Source organism: Cebidichthys violaceus, unplaced genomic scaffold (genome assembly GCF_023349555.1).
Source record: "Cebidichthys violaceus isolate CVI_PGR_0920_01 unplaced genomic scaffold, fCebVio1.0.p SCAF_56, whole genome shotgun sequence".
In the NCBI taxonomy this organism is placed as follows: Eukaryota; Metazoa; Chordata; class Actinopteri; order Perciformes; family Stichaeidae; genus Cebidichthys; species Cebidichthys violaceus.
In genome coordinates this window covers 812,061-832,734 of record NW_027176772.1, presented here as the reverse complement: position 1 = coordinate 832,734, position 20,674 = coordinate 812,061, and the positions used below count along the sequence as shown (strand labels likewise).

The following is a 20,674-nucleotide window of genomic DNA, read 5'->3' as shown; positions in this document are numbered from 1 at the left end:
TGTTTTCGACATGCTATACTCTGACCGTTTTTCACTTTTTTCGACATGCTATACTATGACTGTTTTTTAATTTTTTCGACATGCTAGACTATGACTTTTTACTCTCCATTTTTCAACATGCTATACGATAACTGTTTTTTGACTTTTTTCAACATGCTGTACTATGACTGTTTTTTTCACTTTTCGACATGCTATACTATTACTGTTTTCGAACAGGCTATACTGTGACTGTTTTTCAATTTTTTCGACAGGCTATACTATGACTTTTTATAAACATACTATGCCAGTGGTCCTCAACTGGTGTCTGTGGCTAAGTGGAGAGCAGGGCTGCCTTTCAATCAGAGGGTCGTTGATTCAATCCCCGGCTCCTGATCTGATAGTCTCATGTCAATGTGTCCTTCAGCAAGACACATAACCCCAAAATACTTTTACTATGACTTTTTTTAGACATACTATACTATGACTGTTTTTTTCACTTTTTTGACATGCTATACTATTACAGTTTTTTCCTTTTTTCGACATGCTATACTATGACAGTTTTTTCCTTTTTTCGACATGCTATACTATGACTGTTTTTTCACTTTTTTCGACAGGCTATACGATGACAGTTTTTTGACTTTTTTCAACATGCTGTACTATGACTGTTTTTTCACTTTTCGACATGCTATACTATTACTGTTTTCGAACAGGCTATACTGTGACTGTTTTTAAATTTTTTCGACAGGCTATACTATGACTTTTAATAGACATATTATACTATGACTGTTTTTTTACTTTTTTCGACATGCTATACTATGACCGTTTTTCACTTTTTTTGACAGGCTATACTATGACTGTTTTCGACAGGCTATATTATGATCGTTTTTCACTTTTTTCGACATGCTATACTATGACCGTTTTTCACTTTTTTCGACAGGCTATACTATGACTTTTAATAGACATATTATACTATGACTGTTTTTTTACTTTTTTCGACATGCTATACTATGACCGTTTTTCACTTTTTTTGACAGGCTATACTATGACTGTTTTCGACAGGCTATACTATGACCGTTTTTCACTTTTTTCGACATGCTATACTATGACCGTTTTTCACTTTTTTCGACATTCTATACTATTACTGTTTTTTCCTTTTTTCGACATGCTATACTATGACTGTTTTCGACATGCTATACTATGACTGTTTTTTTCACTTTTTGACATGCTATACTATTACTGTTTTTTCCTTTTTTTGACATGCTATACTATGACTGTTTTTGACAGGCTATATTATGATCTTTTTTCACTTTTTTCGACATGCTATACTATGATCGTTTTTTGACTTTTTTCGACATGCTATACTATGACCGTTTTTCACTTTTTTCGACATGCTATACTATGACCGTTTTTCACTTTTTTCGACAGGCTATACTATGACCGTTTTTCACTTTTTTCGACATGCTATACTATGACTGTTTTTTTCACTTTTTCGACATTCTATACTATTACTGTTTTTTCCTTTTTTCGACATGCTATACTTTTACTGTTTTGACATGCTATACTATGACTGTTTTCGACATGCTATACTATGACTGTTTTTTTCACTTTTCGACATGCTATACTATTACTGTTTTTTCCTTTTTTTGACATGCTATACTATGACCGTTCTTACATTTTTTCGACAGGCTATACTATGACTGTTTTCGACAAGCTATACTATGACTATTTATAGCCATACTATGCCAGTGGTCCTCAACTGGTGTCTGTGGCTAAGTGGAGAGCAGGGCTGCCTTTCAATCGGAGGGTCGTCGGTTCAATCCCCGGCTCCTGATCTGCTAGTTTCATGTCAATGTGTCCTTCAGCAAGACACTTAACCCCAAAATACTATTAATATGACTTTTTTTAGACATACTATATTATGACAGTTTTTTCCATTTTTCGACATAATATACAATGACTGTTTCTTCACTGTTTTCGACATGCTATACTATGACTGTTTTTTCATTTTTTTGATATGCTATACTATGATTTTTTTTTCTATTTACCGACATACTATACTATGACTGTTTTGTTTTTTTTTGACCTGCTATACTATGACTGTTTTTTCATTTTCTTTGACATGCTATATTTTGACTGTTTTTTCATTTTCTTTGACATGCTATACTATGACTGTTTTTTCATTTTTTTCGACATGCTATACTATGACTGTTTTTTCCATTTTTCGACATCTTATAGTATGACTGTTTTTTCCTTTTTTCGACATGCTATACTATGACTGTTTTTTCACTTTTTTCGACAGGCTATACGATGACAGTTTTTTCCTTTTTTCGACATGCTATACTATGACTGTTTTTTAATTTTTTCGACATGCTAGACTATGACTTTTTACTCTCCATTTTTCAACATGCTATACTATGACTGTTTTTTCCTTTTTTCAACATACCATAATATGACTGGGTTTTTTTTTTCGACATGCTATACTATGACTGTTTTTTTTTTCCGACATGCTATACTATGACTGTTTTTTTTCCGACATGCTATACTGTGACTGTTTTTTCCTTTTTTCGACAGGCTATACGATGACAGTTTTTTTTTCTTTTTTCAACATGCTACACTATGACTGTTTTTTGACTTTTTTCGACATGCTATACTAAGACTGTTTTTTTCATTTTTTGACATGCTATACTATTACTGTTTTTTCCTTTTTTCGACATGCTATACTATGACTGTTTTCGACATGCTATACTATGACTGTTTTTTGACTTTTTTCGACATGCTATACTATAACTGTTTTTTGACTTTTTTCGACATGCTATACTATGACCGTTTTTCACTTTTTTCGACATGCTATACTATGACTGTTTTTTTACTTTTTTTGACAGGCTATACTATGACTGTTTTTCAATTTTTTTGACAGGCTATACTATGACTTTTTATAAACATACTATGCCAGTGGTCCTCAACTGGTGTCTGTGGCTAAGTGGAGAGCAGGCCTGCCTTTCAATCAGAGGGTCGTCGGTTCAATCCCCGGCTCCTGATCTGCTAGTCTCATGTCAATGTGTCCTTCAGCAAGACACTTAACCCCAAAATACTTTTACTATGACTTTTTTTAGACATACTATACTATGACTGTTTTTTCGGCATGCTACATTATGACATTACGGTCATTTTAGCAGACGCTTTTATCCAAAGCGACTTACAATTCAGTATCTATCTATACACCGTAGACGCAGCTACGGGAGCAATTTTTGGGGTTAAGTGTCTCAAGGACACATTGACATGAAACTAGTAGAGCAGGAGCCGGGGATCAAACCACCGACCCTCTGATTGAGAGGCTGCCCTGCTCTCCACTTAGCCACGACTGTATGACTGTTTTAAATTTTTTTCGACATACTATACTATGACTGTTTTTTCCACTTTTCGACATGCTATACAATGACTGTTTTTTCCTTTTTTCGACATGTAATACTATGACTGTTTTCGAACAGGCTATACTGTGACTGTTTTAGACTTGCTACACTATGACTGTTTTTTGACTTTTTTCGACATGCTATACTATGACTGTTTTTTTCACTTTTTGACATGCTATACTATGACTGTTTTTTGACTTTTTTCAACATGCTATACTATGACTGTTTTTTGACTTTTTTCAACATGCTATACTATGACTGTTTTTTGACATTTTTCAACATGCTATACTATGACTGTTTTCGAACAGGCTATACTGTGACTGTTTTAGACTTGCTATACTATGACTGTTTTTTCACTTTTTGACATGCTATACTATTACTGTTTTTTCCTTTTTTCGACATGCTATACTTTTACTGTTTTCGACATGCTATACTATGACTGTTTTCGACATGCTATACTCTGACCGTTTTTCACTTTTTTCGACATGCTATACTATGACTGTTTTTTAATTTTTTTGACATGCTAGACTATGACTTTTTACTCTCCATTTTTCAACATGCTATACTATGACTGTTTTTTGACTTTTTTCAACATGCTGTACTATGACTGTTTTTTTCACTTTTCGACATGCTATACTATTACTGTTTTCGAACAGGCTATACTGTGACTGTTTTTCAATTTTTTCGACAGGCTATACTATGACAGTTTTTTCCTTTTTTCAACATGCTATACTATGACTGTTTTTTGACTTTTTTCGACATGTAATACTATGACTGTTTTCGAACAGGCTATACTGTGACTGTTTTAGACTTGCTATACTATGACTGTTTTTTGACATTTTTCAACATGCTATACTATGACTGTTTTCGAACAGGCTATACTGTGACTGCTTTAGACTTGCTATACTATGACTGTTTTTTCACTTTTTGATATGCTATACTATTACTGTTTTTTCCTTTTTTCGACATGCTATACTTTTACTGTTTTCAACATGCTATACTATGACTGTTTTCGACATGCTATACTCTGACCGTTTTTCACTTTTTTCGACATGCTATACTATGACTGTTTTTTAATTTTTTCGACATGCTAGACTATGACTTTTTACTCTCCATTTTTCAACATGCTATACTATGACTGTTTTTTGACTTTTTTCAACATGCTGTACTATGACTGTTTTTTTCACTTTTCGACATGCTATACTATTACTGTTTTCGAACAGGCTATACTATGACTGTTTTTCAATTTTTTCGACAGGCTATACTATGACTTTTTATAAACATACTATGCCAGTGGTCCTCAACTGGTGTCTGTGGCTAAGTGGAGAGCAGGGCTGCCTTTCAATCGGAGGGTCGTCGGTTCAATCCCCGGCTCCTAATCTGCTAGTCTCATGTCAATGTGTCCTTCAGCAAGACACTTAACCCCAAAATACTTTTACTATGACTTTTTTTAGACATACTATACTATGACAGTTTTTTTCACTTTTTTGACATGCTATACTATTACAGTTTTTTCCTTTTTTCGACATGCTATACTATGACAGTTTTTTCCTTTTTTCAACATGCTATACTATGACTGTTTTTTGACTTTTTTCGACATGCTATACTATGACTGTTTTTTCACTTTTTTCGACAGGCTATACGATGACAGTTTTTTGACTTTTTTCAACATGCTGTACTATGACTGTTTTTTTCACTTTTCGACATGCTATACTATTACTGTTTTCGAACAGGCTATACTGTGACTGTTTTTAAATTTTTTCGACAGGCTATACTATGACTTTTAATAGACATATTATACTATGACTGTTTTTTTACTTTTTTCGACATGCTATACTATGACCGTTTTTCACTTTTCTTGACAGGCTATACTATGACTGTTTTCGACAGGCTATATTATGATCGTTTTTCACTTTTTTCGACATGCTATACTATGACCGTTTTTTGACTTTTTTCGACATGCTATACTATGACCGTTTTTCACTTTTTTCGACAGGCTATACTATGACTTTTAATAGACATATTATACTATGACTGTTTTTTTACTTTTTTCGACATGCTATACTATGACCGTTTTTCACTTTTTTTGACAGGCTATACTATGACTGTTTTCGACAGGCTATATTATGATCGTTTTTCACTTTTTTCGACATGCTATACTATGACCGTTTTTTGACTTTTTTCGACATGCTATACTATGACCGTTTTTCACTTTTTTCGACATGCTATACTATGACCGTTTTTCACTTTTTTCGACAGGCTATACTATGACCGTTTTTCACTTTTTTCGACAGGCTATATTATGACCGGTTTTCACTTTTTTCGACATGCTATACTATGACTGTTTTTCACTTTTTCGACATTCTATACTATTACTGTTTTTTCCTTTTTTCGACATGCTATACTTTTACTGTTTTCGACATGCTATACTATGACTGTTTTCGACATGCTATACTATGACTGTTTTTTTCACTTTTCGACAAGCTATACTATGACTATTTATAGCCATACTATGCCAGTGGTCCTCAACTGGTGTCTGTGGCTAAGTGGAGAGCAGGGCTGCCTTTCAATCGGAGGGTCGTCGGTTCAATCCCCGGCTCCTGATCTGCTAGTTTCATGTCAATGTGTCCTTCAGCAAGACACTTAACCCCAAAATACTATTAATATGACTTTTTTTAGACATACTATATTATGACAGTTTTTTCTATTTTTTGACATAATATACAATGACTGTTTCTTCACTGTTTTCGACATGCTATACTATGACTGTTTTTTCATTTTTTTGATATGCTATACTATGATTTTTTTTCTATTTACCGACATACTATACTATGACTGTTTTTTTTTTTTTTGACCTGCTATACTATGACTGTTTTTTCATTTTCTTTGACATGCTATATTTTGACTGTTTTTTCATTTTCTTTGACATGCTATACTATGATTTTTTTTTCATTTTTTTCGACATGCTATACTATGACTTTTTTTTCCATTTTTCGACATCTTATAGTATGACTGTTTTTTCCTTTTTTCGACATGCTATACTATGACTTTTTTTTGATTTATCGACATCTTATAGTATGACTGTTTTTTCCTTTTTTTGACATGCTGTATTATGACTTTTTTTCTATTTACCGACATACTATACTATGACTGTTTTTTCATTTTTTCGACATGCTATACTTTTACTTTTTTTCACTGTTTTCGACATGCTATACTATGACTGTTTTTTCATTTTTTTGACATGCTATACTATGACTGTTTTTTCACTGTTTTTGACATGCTATACTATGACTGTTTTTTCCTTTTTTCGACATACTATAATATGATTGTTTTATATTTTTTTCGGCATGCTATACTATGACTGTTTTTCATTTTTTTCGACATGCTATACTATGACAGTTTTTTCCATTTTTCGACATGCTATACTATGACTTTTTTTTCCATTTTTCGACATCTTATAGTATGACTGTTTTTTTCCTTTTTTCGACATACTATACTTTGACTTTTTTTTTATTTACCGACATACTATACTATGACTTTTGTTTCACTGTTTTCGGCATGCTACATTATGACTGTTTTTAATTTTTTTCGACATGCTATACTATGACTGTTTTTCCATTTTTCGACATGCTATACTATGACTGTTTTTTTTCTTTTCGACATGCTATACTATGACTGTTTTTCCTTTTTTCAACATGCTATACTATGACTGTTTTTTTTCTTTTCGACATGCTATACTATGACTGTTTTTTTTCTTTTCAACATGCTATACTATGACTGTTTTTTTTCTTTTCGACATGCTATACTATGACTGTTTTTCCTTTTTTCAACATGCTATACTATGACTGTTTTTTCATTTTTTTTCAACATGCTATACTATGACTGTTTTTAAAAAAATTTCGACATGCTATACTATGACTGTTTTTTCACTTTTTTCAACATGCTATACTATGACTGTTTTTTCACTTTTTTCGACATGCTATACTATGACTGTTTTTTCTATTTATCAACACACTATACTATAACTGCTTTTTCATTTTTTCAACATGCTATACTATGACTGTTTTTTCCTTTTTTCAACATACCATAATATGACTGGGTTTTTTTTTTCAACATGCTATACTATGACTTTTTTTCCATTTTTCAACATCTTATAGTATGACTGTTTTTTTCCTTTTTTCGACATACTATACTTTGACTTTTTTTTTATTTACCGACATACTATACTATGACTTTTGTTTCACTGTTTTCGGCATGCTACATTATGACTGTTTTTAATTTTTTTCGACATGCTATACTTTGACTTTTTTCCATTTTTCGACATGCTATACTATGACTGTTTTTTTTTTTTCTACACACTATACTATGACTGTTTTTCCTTTTTTCAACATGCTATACTATGACTGTTTTTTCACTTTTTTCGACATGCTATACTATGACTTTTTTTTCTATTTATCGACATGCTATACCATGACGTTTTTTTTTTTTTCAACATGCTATACTATGACTGTTTTTTCATTTTTTTTGACATGCTCTACTATGACTGTTTTTTCCTTTTTTCAACATACCATAATGTGACTGGGTTTTTTTTTTCGACATGCTATACTTTGACTTTTTTCACTGTTTTCGACATGCTATTCTATGACTGTTTTTTCCTTTTTTCGACATACTATAATATGATTGTTTTATATTTTTTTAGGCATGCTATTCTATGACTGTTTTTCCTTTTTTTTGACATACTATAATATGACTTTTTTTTCAATTTATCGACATCTTATAGTATGACTGTTTTTTTTCTATTTACCAACATACTATATTTTGACTTTTTTTTCACTGTTTTCGGCATGCTACATTATGACTGTTTTTTTTCTTTTCGACATGCTATACTATGACGTTTTTTTCATTTTTTTCGACATGCTATACTATGACTGTTTTTTCACTTTTTTCGACATACTATACTATGACGGTTTTTTCTTTTTTTTCGACATGCTATACTTTGACTGTTTTTTATTTTTTTCGACATACTATACTATGACTGTTTTTCCTTTTTTCAACATGCTATACTCTGACTTTTTTTCTGTTTTTTGACATGCTATACTATGACTGTTTTTTTTTTTCCAACATGCTCTACTATTGACTTTTTTTCCATTTTTCGACATACTATATTATGACTGGTTTTTCTATTTATCAACAAGCTATACTATGACTGTTTTTTCACTTTTTTCGACATGCTATACTATGACTTTTTTTTCTATTTATCGACATGCTATACTATGATAGTTTTTTCATTTTTTTCGACATGCTATACTATGACTGTTTTTAAAAAAATTTCGACATGCTATACTATGACTGTTTTTTCACTTTTTTCGACATGCTATACTATGACTGTTTTTTTTCTTTTCGACATGCTATACTATGACTTTTTTTCTGTTTTTTGACATGCTATACTATGACTGTTTTTAAAAAAATTTCGACATGCTATACTATGACTGTTTTTTCACTTTTTTTGACATGCCATACTATGACTTTTTTTCTATTTATCGACATGCTATACTATGACTCTTTTTTCATTTTTTTCAACATGCTATAATATGACTGTTATTAAAAAAATTTCGACATGCTATACTATGACTGTTTTTTCCATTTTTCGACATGCTATACTTTGACTTTTTTTTCTTTTTTTTTGACATACCATAATATGACTGTTTTTTCCTTTTTTCGACATGCTATATTATGACTGCTTTTTCATTTTTTTCAACATGCTATAATATGACTTTTTTTTTTTTTCGACATGCTATACTATGACTGTTTTTTCCTTTTTTTGACATACCATAATATGACTGTTTTTTAATTTTTTTCGGCATACTATATTATGACTGTTTTTTCCTTTTTTCGACATGCTATACTATGACTGTTCGTCATAGTATAGCATGTCAAAAAATACATTAAAAAAGTCATAGTATAGCATTTCAAAAAAATACATAAAAAAACTCAAAGTATAGGAATTCAAAAAATACATTCAAAAAGTCATAGTATAGCATGTCAAAAAATACATTAAAAAAGTCATTGTATAGTATGTCGAAAAAATATATTAAAAAAGTTATAGTATGACTTTTTTAATGTATTTTTTCGACATGCTATACCAGGGGTCGGCAACCTGCGGCTCTTCAGCCCCTCCGGTGCGGCTCCCTGAGTCTACATCCACACTAGTAAAATAAATCCTGGAAATAAGAAATAAACATCGCTATTGGATCATGGATCCTTCACGTGTGTTTGGTTACTTCTCTCATATGGATGGTAGGTGGGGGTCAGACAGTTGATGAACTCCGTTAAACTCAGCTTCCAGTCTGCGTTTTCATCCGACAGCTCAATCAAAGCATCGACACACAGAGACCTGAGACGCAGACAGAGAGTGAGCGACGTTAACTATGGATTCACATGTTTTGTTTACATAAAATCATATTCAAAACAAATCAAATTTGCTGTTATGTTCTTGATGAATGACTATATATATTTCATAAAAGTATAAGTATTTCAATACTTCATGTATTGGAGTAAAAAGTGCAATATTTCTCTCTGAAATGAAGTGAAGTAGAAGTATAAAGTTGTATGAAATGGATATACTTAAGTAAAGTACTGTGCAAGTACCTCAAAATAGTATTTCAGTACAGTACTTGAGCAAATGTACTTAGTTATTCCCCACCACTGGGTGTTGAATCACACCGTGTTCAGTATGTGACACACTCCCAACCTTTATCTTCTTCTGTGTGTGTGTGTGTGTGTGTGTGTACCTCAGCAGCGTGTTAGTCTCCAGAGTGTTAGAGTACGTGAGGTTCAGGGCCGTCTCATTGTGCTTCAGGAAGCTCAGGAACTCTTTGGAATCGAGCTCTGAATCCCCGTTATCGTACGTCTGTAACACACAAACACAGTCAGTTAGATCTTAAAAATCTTTTTCAATTATTCTCAGTTCGTATTTTCTCAGGTTGTCCAGTCGACATCAATTTTGTACCTTGAAGTAGGTTTGCAGGAGCGTGTCGGCTGAGGTCACATTTGAGGCCGTGTTGTCGGATTCAACCTCCTCCTGAACCCACTGGATCACTCTCTCTCTCAGCCAATCACGGTCTGACAGGAAGCACACCACTACACATACAAATGAAACGGTTAACGTCAATAAATGTGAGTTCTCTTAACCTGAGGTGAAATGATTTTGTAACTATGCACCATTTCCTCTAAAATCTAATCTGAAGTTAGACAAATTGTCTCATGCATGCAATTTTGAAGGGCTTTAATTTTGAAATGCTACATTAGAATGTCCTGGTTCTCTCTGAGTGACATCTTGAGGTGGTCTGCTATTAACCTAAAGTGAAATGATTTTGTAACAATTCACCGTTTCTTCTAAAATCTAATCTGAAATTAGACAAATTGTCTCATGAATGTGATTTGAAGTTAGCTCATGCATTCGATTTTGAAGGGCTTTAATTTTGAAATGCTACATCAGAATGTCCTGGTTCTCTCTGAGTAAAACCTTGAGATGGTCTGCTATCAACCTGAGGCCAAAATGATTTTGTAACTATGCACCATTTCCTCTAAAATATATTCTGAAATTAGACAAATTGTCTCATGAATGAGATTTTGAAGGGCTTTAATTTTGAAATGCTCATCAGAATGTCCTGGTTCTCTTGAGGTTGTCTGCTATTAAAGGGGAACTTCTGTCATTTTCAGGCTGCAGACTTACTGGGGCTCACGTCCGTCTTTGTTGGTTTCTCTGCAAATAGAAACACAAAAACAATTGTCACAACTCACGCACACTGCTTTAACTGTCTGTAGGTGTGTGTGTATGATGTATTTAAAGTGTGTGTGTGTGTGTGTGTGTGTGTGTGCACTGACCCAGACAGTGTCCTCTGTGCTCCACATGTATCTTGGTCTGGGTGATGCAGGCGTCTCTGTGCAGCTCACAGTGGTTCCTGTAGGATCTGCCGTTGCTGCCGCAGACCCAGTTCTCCGTCACGTCGCACTGCTGCAGAGGAAGAGGAGGAAGAGGAGGAAGAAGCAGAAGTTTCCCAAAACTGAACCTCCAGAAGACAACTGTGCAGAAACAGTACCTGCTGAACAGTGGTGAACAGGTACTTGTATTTTCTCCTTCTAGTCAATTACATGTCAGGGGTGATATTTTACTTTTTACTTCACTACAATAATTTGATATATGTAGTTACAGCAAGATCCTGCTTTAGCATTAAAGTAATAGTAGTCTAATGATATAGTATAACAGTAACAGCTGACATTTTTCTGCATTGAGTACTTTTAACACTTTACTCTGTCCTGCTTATACTTTCAAACATTAACTTAACGTAACTTTTTCCTTTTTTCATAACTTTATTTTTGGAGTTTTGCGTTGTATAAACATTAACACACATTTACAGGAAAGAACAACGACATTAGAAAGATTCACCAAAGAACAGAAATTAATATTGATATAAATGGTAAATTCAAAAATAAATATATTAATAAAATACAATTTTATGAATTTATATTAAATAATAGTAAAAATAAAATTTAAATAAAAGTAAATAAATACAATTCAAAATCTAAATTAAAATTAAAATTAAAATTAAAATAAAAATTCATTAAAATTAAAATCTAAATTAAAATATTAGGATCCAATGCATAAACGTTTGTTACAGTAGCAGTACGCTAAATAGAGTCTATCAGAGAGTCACTTCCTTTGCATGTTCACTAAAAGGAGATCGCTTAATGCAGCCTATACGTCTTATTTACTAATTCAAGCAGGAGCAACAACACCTCCTGAGTCCATCTCTTGAAGTGTTTGGTAGATTTCCAGTTCATGACAATTAGTCTTTGTGCTATGAGGCTACATAACGCTATTGCTTTCTATTTAAGTAACATTTTCAATCCAGGACTTTCTCTTGTAATGGAGTATTTTTACCTGTAGACAGCGACAGACGGGTTCTCCTCTGTCGGTCGACACACACTCTCGACCGGCACCGCAGAAAGTCCTGGCACACACTGACTGATCCTGACACACACACACACACACACACACACACACACACACACACACACACACACACACACACAAAGAGAAAGCTGTATCACATTTTCATGTTTTTCTGGTTTATATAGGTGACAATGAAAAGAAGTGAAAAGTGAGTGTTTCAGACTCCAGATGGTGACCTTTGACCTCCCTCTGAGACCCACGCCGTTTTGAATGACAAAGACTCTTTCTCAACTCACACACACACACACACACACACACACACACACACACACACACACACTTGTTATTATTGAGCCAGCTGCACAGCGATGCAGCTCATTGTTGAATTTTTTTGACGTAAAGCTGGGTCTCCTAAAACTACCTCTCTAAAATGGATCCAGTAAAAACTGAAGGTTGTAACCTTCCTGCAGGATTTATAGGAGGACTGCATTAGCTTTAGTCAGTTCACAATATACACACCTCAACACACTGAACTTTAGAAACACAGATCCTCCCAAACAGATCATTACATTCAAACTCCACACATTCCTGTAAACGTACAGGTCAGCACACACACACACACACACACGTTTGCACATGCGAGGACCCTCAGTTACATGACGCATTCCCTCCTTACTTTAATCATCACAACTACACGTCTGACTCTGTCCCCTAAATCAAAAATAATTATAGTAATCCTGATCTGAATCCTACATCTAAACGGTCCACAGAAGAAGAGGAGATCGGACGAAAAGTCCTCACTTTTCCAAAAATATTCCTTTTTTTTATATCTTTACCTCAGGGCCTAAAGCTCAAATTGCTGCACACAAAGATGATACAAGAACACACACACACACACACACACACACATACACACACACACACACACACACACACACACACACACACACACTAACAATAGATACATCTGCCACCTCCAGCTGACATCTGCTGCACCGCAAACCTGCTGTTAACAAACAGCTGACTGGAGCAAAACACGCACGCACACACACACACACACACACACACACACACACACACACACACACACACACACACACACTGCAGTGGTGTGTTGGAGTAATAACAAATTCATGTCTGATCCTGTTAAACAATTTCTCCTCCTCATTTTGAATCTTGTGTCCTCTCGTCCTCCCTCTACATTCATCTTTTCACCCTCATCATTATTCTGTATATTCATGCTTCCTTTTTGCCTTCATTATTTCTCTATTCTCTTGTTGCCTTTTATATATATATATATATATATATATATATATATATATATATATATATATATATATATATATATATATATATATATATATATATATATATATATATATATATATATATAATAATCCTTTACTTCCAACTAATATGATCACAAGGTGTATGCAGACATTCAAAAGTTTGGGATTTTTATCTTTTTATCAGGTTTTAGTCCTTTTTATTTTCCATAAATGTTTAATTTTACTTAAATTTGTAGTTTTGGTATTTTCAATAGTACTGGTACTTTGTTTTAGTGTAAGATAAAGATTCAAATGCAGTGCTCTAAGAAGAGTCAAATGTAAATAAGGTTTAACAATAATAATTCCACTTACATAGTTTTAAACAAGACTAAGTCTACAGCTAGCACCGGCAAGCTAACATGCTCACAATGACAATGCTAACATGCTAACGTCAAGCACGTTTAAAGTTCATCATGTTGTCCGTCTTAAGCTAGCGCGTTAGCATGCTAACGTTAATGTCTCCAACAAATGTTCTGCTAATCCATTCAGTAGTCTTTCAGGTAAGTGGTGGACGCACAGACCGACTTTGCCGTCTCCAGCCACGTCTTTTTATATTTTACATGTCTAGTTTGACCTCAGCATCACACGTGTGATGAATGATTTCTGACTCAAAGGTGATGAAACAGCTGCAGAGGAAACACAGTGAGTGTGTTTAAAGCTGGATTACAGCGGGAGGCGCTGACACTAAAGATGAGCCGCTGACAACCATAATCACACACACACACACACACACACACACACACACACACACACACACACACACACACACACACACACACACACACACACACATACCTGAGGACCAGTTTCAGAGCAAACACACATTTCACATTTCACCTCCACATACCAACTTCACCCTTAAAAGCTTAAATCATGCGAGCTAAAGACACACACACACACACACACACACACACACACACACACACACACACACTTCAGGCAATATTCCATGTTTAGTTTGTTCTCCTGCAGTCAGAGGTCTTTTCTAAAGAGACAACTTGTGATGGATTTACACTCGAGAAAAGTGGGAAATGAAAAGAAAATTTTAAATGTCATCACTGGAAATATGTTCCCTGTGTTTTCTTTAATATATGCATTTAATCTTGTACTTTTAATGCTTGTACTGTTTTCGTGTGTAGCTTCTCAGAAACACAAGAGGACGTAAAAGGAACCTGCACATCAATCTGCTTTAATTAACTTTAAATATTAATGGTCATGATTGGGGAAAGTCAACAGTGTCTCACATATTTGTTTTCAACAGCGTTAAGAAAAAACGAACAAATTCACACTTTGAGTTTACCTTGGCCAGAGGAGAGGAGGAGACGGGGGGAGAGGAGAGGAGCAACGGCAGCAGGAGCACTGAGACGGTCCACATCTGGAGGAGAGAGGAGACGAGGCGAGACGGGGGAAGAGAGGAGGAAAATGATAGAAGAGAAAAGAGAGAGGAGAAGAGAAAGCAGAAGAGAGGATAGAGGAGAGGAGGACAAATGGTAGGAGATGAGATGTGATGAAAGGAAAGGAGAGAGGGAGAGAAGAGAGGAGACAGGAGGAGGAACGAAGAGAGGAGAAGAGAAAAGGAAAGGAGAGAAATAGGGAAAAGAGGAGACGAGAGGAGGATACAAAGAAAGTGTTGGATTTGTGAGTTAAATAATCATTCAATTAACTGAATATAAGGCAAATATTTACAATTTTAACAAAAATAAAACTACTTATTTTACTAATACTACCACAACTACCACTAATTTTACCATTACTATGAATACCAATACTACTATTAATACTACCACTACTAAATATTAATATTAATAATAATAATAATAATAATAATAATAATAATAAAGCAGGCGTACCGTGCCAGTCTAACCACAGTTCGTCCAGAAGCTGTTGCTCTGTAATCAACCAGTCAGCATTAAAACAGCCTGTAAGAAGCAGTAACTCCAAAAGTAATCAATGAACCAGTCGGTCACTCAATCAATCGGGAGGTTAATTAAGATCCAATTATCCAAAATGTCAGTATGGATCCATTTAGAGGAAGAGTTTCTTATCCAGCCAACGATCAGTGAAGCCGTCTGCTTCACTCTGCAATGAAACGACGTCTGAGTTAGGAAGGAGGAGGGATGCTGAGGGAGAAAGGACACCAGCTGTCCAGAGCCACACCCCCCCCTCCCTTCCTCCCTCCCTCCTCTGAAACACACTTTAACACACACCCACAATCTGTCTTCTTGAGGAATGATAAGTTAAAGACACACGACCAGCTGACATGTTCAGACAACGGGAAGAGAGGAGGGGGGGAAGTTACACTGTCAGCCTTAAACTGTACACTTAAATACCACAAAATGCTCAATAAACCTACACAAAAACATCTTCAATGTTCATAACAGAAAGATATATAATGTAATTTGTATAGCTTTATGAATATAGTGGCAGACACTATATGTCATTTACAGTAACTTACCGTAATTAACACATTATCGTATTTAAAAAGGGCCACATAACAGTCACTTCTGAGGTCAAGAAAGAGGATGAATTAACAGAAATATGCCACTAAAGAGGAGCAGAGATACACAGCAACAACTGTGACAAGATCATTTTGACTTTATGCATAATGGGAGAGAGACTAACTAACTTTGACTGCTGCATCTCCACCCTTAATAATCAATCAATCAATCAATCAATCAATCAATCAATCAATCAATCAATCAAATTTAAACTCTCAAACAGCACATTGTAGTGTCACACTGTGACCAGCAGGGGGCAGAGTCTCCTTATTGGTTTTTATTTCCATCAAAACTTTCTCTCTCTCTCTCTACACACACATACAATTTAATGGTGGACCATTGCTGCCTGGCCACAGGTTGTTCTTTCTATGAATTTGTTTGTTGTATATTTCAATAAACAGAGCGTGAACAAAGATGTGAAGGTCTTGACACAGGATGCTTTTACAAGACAGAGGCCACATAATGCAATTAACTAAATTACCAAAACCAGTTGACACCCAGTGAATCCTGCCGGTATCATGGGGCCACTTCGTAATCCATCCTTGATAACTTGATGACTCAATATCCCAAAGTCCCATCAACATAAACAGGTTTGTAATCCATATTTTACAGATATTATCCTCACACTTCATGTTTCAATGAATCTCTTTGTCCTCTGTAGTGAAGGAAGACAAATGTGTATCATCGCTGGGTTTTAAAAACGTTTTTTTATATATTTAACCTCTATTTAGCCTGAACGATCAAATTTAAATTATGATTAAAAGATGGCAGCGTAAAAATTTCACCACATACAAAACCTATGATAAAAAACTGAAAATTGATCAATCACAGAATTGTCATTCAGTGCTCCTGATTTTGAAATGTAAATGTTGTTAATTGTCTCCTTAGCTCAGACCAAGATGAGGGTCCAAAAACATTGAAAACACTTTCACCAAAGACGCTGTTTTCATGTAATAATGACCTTATACACTAAAATGTTCCAGAGACAATTTGTAGAGCAACATGATTTACTGAAACTAACATTTTTAAAGAGGATGAATTTATTTTTTTGTCAACTTCAATCTCAAGGATTTTCCCAATTTGTCCCGTTCACTCAGCTGTGCGTCAGAAGATGAGGTTCAGATGAACCCACCCGCCTGGTGTGCGCCGTAACACCAATGGTGCGCTCTCTAAAAATACAACAGAGGGGTCAGCCAGAGTGTGAGCACATCTTCTGCTTGTGTGTGTGTGTGTGTGTGTGTTTGTGTGTGTGTGCGTGTGTGAGTGGGCTCTTTTAAGGAAAGGTATGTTATGAGCTTAATGCAAGACGATAACAGAGGTGTGAAACATGCAAAGACACACTGAACTATGCACACACACACACACACACACACACACACACACACACACACACACACAAACACACTTGTGTGAGATGTGAGAGGCAGAAGTTTGGAGATGATGACAAGAGTTAAAAGTCTGCTCACACTCTGTGTCTCTGCGTCGTCTTCAGAACAGAACAAGACACAATAATTGACCCAAAATGATCATTATGAATGTAAACAACAAAGATGGCTATTGTTAGTTTTCACTGCTACGAAAAAAACCCTGAAAACTTAGAAGTTTATCCTGATTATTAATTTAAACGTTAAAAAAAAATGATGTAAAATGTCTGTCGCTTGACTAAAGATTTATTGATTCTCGGGACAATGTCGACTACATCTTCGACAAAGTGAGACAGCAGCTCCCTCAGGAAACTGAGGAGCTTTGAAACCGGCCAGCACACCAAAGTCTGTAGTGTTCTCACAGCCAACGTTGTCTCATTGTGTTGGAAACCTCTCAGAAAGACAAACCGATCATTGGAGACAAACAACTCCAACTCAAGGATTCATTCTCTTCACAACCAAAAAGGCGACGCAAGCCGCAGACTGAAAGTACCAACGGCCGGACAATGACAACAGACTTTTATCACTGCTCCGGTCACTTTAAGATTATAGGATGCATCATTGTTGTGTATTGTTGTGTATTGTTGTGATGCAAATCTAATAGACAATAAAGCAATCTGAATGTTTGAAGCAGTGTGCAGCAGAAAGCATTGTGATATACTTCACAAACATTTTTTTTTGTTTTGAAACGCAAAACCGCTAAATTTGCATAAGGGGAAAAAACCCCACAAAAAACATTTAAGATTAAACTCTATGAGGTCACAGAGGAAACACCACTGCTAAACTGTCATCAAATATTCCATGTTTTAAACTTCTAAGCGAGGCAAATGACAACCGACAAATAACAAGAAAATTAAAGTCAAAAGATTTGGTGGATCAAATCTTTCCAGATTCACCTCCAGATGGGAAAACATTTTCACACAGAGATTCATTGTGACGGCTTAATGAGTTTGGCACAAGCTCTTTTCACCGGAAGCTGTTTGGAACAAGATAAAGCCTTTTTTTTTTTTTTTTTTGAAGCAGTCCTGTGGTGTCACGCAGACTTTGTGAAGAGCATAAATTGTTATTTAAAGGTTCCCCTTTGAAGCAAAGAAGTCATGAGTTGAAAGAAGAAAGTAGTTTGAACAAAATCAATAATGATATGAATCTTTCTACAAATCTGTAGTTTCCCAGTGTTTTGTTGTCCTTATGTACCCAGAGGAGGCTCATTATGCTCATTCTAATTGCATGTGGCTAATTATGAGACATGCTTTCTAGATTTCATGAAAAAATGGAGCTCACTGCATTGTTAAGATACAGTAAAGACGTATAGTGGAGTAGTGTCTACCTGAGAAGAGAATGAAGTCTCTCTCTCTCTCTCTCTCTATGTGTTGCTAGCAGAGCTTTGTTGACATGCTGCTGCTTTTAGTGCATGTTGGTGCATGCGAGCATGTCCTGCTAGCTAGCTAACGGCCGCCGCTTTGCACTGCTCTCATACAGCGGTTGCAGTTGATAACAAAGTCCCGACCGACAGCGTCGTCGTCAAGGCGTAGCACCCAAACCTCCGGTTCCCTTTAAGGTAAACCATGTTAGCTCTGTCAGCAGTTTCGCCGTAGTTTGCACTGTTAGCGCTCTTAGCACCGTTAGCTATGAGCCGCCGGCTCGCTGCCGACATGTTGAGAGCCGTTGAGAGACAATCAAAACGCTCCCTATCTCGTGTCTTGCGCCTTTAAAACCTCTTGAGTCTGAGCACCCCCATTTTTGGGGGCTGTGGGGGGGCTGCGGAGAAAGTTTAGCGTACACAGTGAATAACAATGCACTTATAAAGAACGAATATAATGATGGTATACTTCTGATTAAACCACAGAGCCTGGGCTACAAGAATATGTAAGCCGTTTTTACATGCTCCAAACACAACTAAAGTTATTACCAAATATCAAAATCCACATAGCGCCACCTAGGCAATCCACTCGCCACATTTATGGCTCTACCGCTGTGGTATTTTATGCAATACGCACACACGTTACCTCAAAAGAAAGCAGACAACCTAGGGATTCTGGACATGTGCATCAAATCCAGCTAGATCACAGCATCAGTGAGATATGAGCCAACGAACACCAGCAATACACATCGCTTCATCAAACGATTGTTGTAAAATTGATCTTACCGTAGTTGTTTATTCGTGATAAATCATTTTCCCGGTAATTTTTTCACCGGATACGTTACAGCTATGTCCGGTCTTACATTTAAATGAGTCCAGGCGTCCCTAGGTGATTGGCGGATAATGAGAGGCGCGATGAATTTTTCGTGACTCACAGCCAGTACGCGTCACAGAACGGCACTTTGCTGATTCTAATTGGCTAACAGTGCTGTCAATCATTTCCACGTGTGCATAGCTCAATTCTATTGGCTCTAACGAATCGAAAGAGGTGTCAAGCAGAATTCGACCAATGGGTCGCTGAGACAGGTCTGCATAAGGGGGGAGGGCTGGAATCTGAAAAAAATCGAGTGAACAGAGAGATAGAGAGAGGGCTCACAGAGGATTCTGGCCTTCAAAACAAAGCCAAGACTGCTGTATTTGGATGTATTGAACACCATTAGTGATATACAAGTGAAATATATAGTTTATTACATGAGAAAATTAAAATGGCACACGTGCCAAAATGACCAATTTGGAGACCTCGCCTGAAATCTCTGTACTAAAACTTCGCTAATTTTGTTGTGCTTCACTTTATCAAAGTCAAAGTTTGCAGAGAGACTGTTCACATATTGTGCTATGATCTGGGAGATGTTTAAACCTGCAGCTACATCATTCCAAAGAAATAATAATCCTGAAAGTGCTTTTCTTTAGGCGAACCTGCAAATTTTCAATTTATGCTGTGTGCCATCTTCATACATATATACTGATATGTACACATCTGAACAAATCTCACAAGTGTTCCCTTTATTATAACACCAAAAATATTCAAATACGCTGTGTGGTTGCAGAGATAAACTATTTTTAGTATGGGTATGCAATTTTCGAGCAGAGGCCTAAAAATAGGGTTAGGGTTCAAGAGGCAGCGGCGTTGTGTCAGTGATAGAAACACAATGCCATCCC

At 35.6% G+C, this 20,674-nt stretch overlaps 1 protein-coding gene across 3 annotated transcripts in view; it reads right to left on the bottom strand.

Moving 5' to 3' along the window:
* LOC137888607 (follistatin-related protein 1-like) overlaps positions 1-20,674 on the bottom strand; it is a 71,957-nt gene that overhangs the window by 42,534 nt on the left and 8,749 nt on the right. Inside the window, exons 1-8 of one of the 3 annotated variants that reach the window (XM_068732020.1) lie at positions 19,742-19,839; positions 14,974-15,048; positions 12,334-12,423; positions 11,277-11,406; positions 11,125-11,154; positions 10,399-10,529; positions 10,181-10,299; positions 9,671-9,783 (exon numbers count right to left, since the gene is read on the bottom strand). In XM_068732020.1, the coding sequence (XP_068588121.1) occupies positions 9,671-9,783; positions 10,181-10,299; positions 10,399-10,529; positions 11,125-11,154; positions 11,277-11,406; positions 12,334-12,423; positions 14,974-15,048 (688 nt within the window). In that variant the 5' untranslated portion in view covers positions 19,742-19,839. Of the gene's footprint in view, positions 1-9,670; positions 9,784-10,180; positions 10,300-10,398; positions 10,530-11,124; positions 11,155-11,276; positions 11,407-12,333; positions 12,424-14,973; positions 15,049-15,523; positions 15,753-19,741; positions 19,840-20,674 lie in introns of those variants that run through there. The other 2 variants (XM_068732021.1, XM_068732022.1) reach the window with 2 other exon arrangements.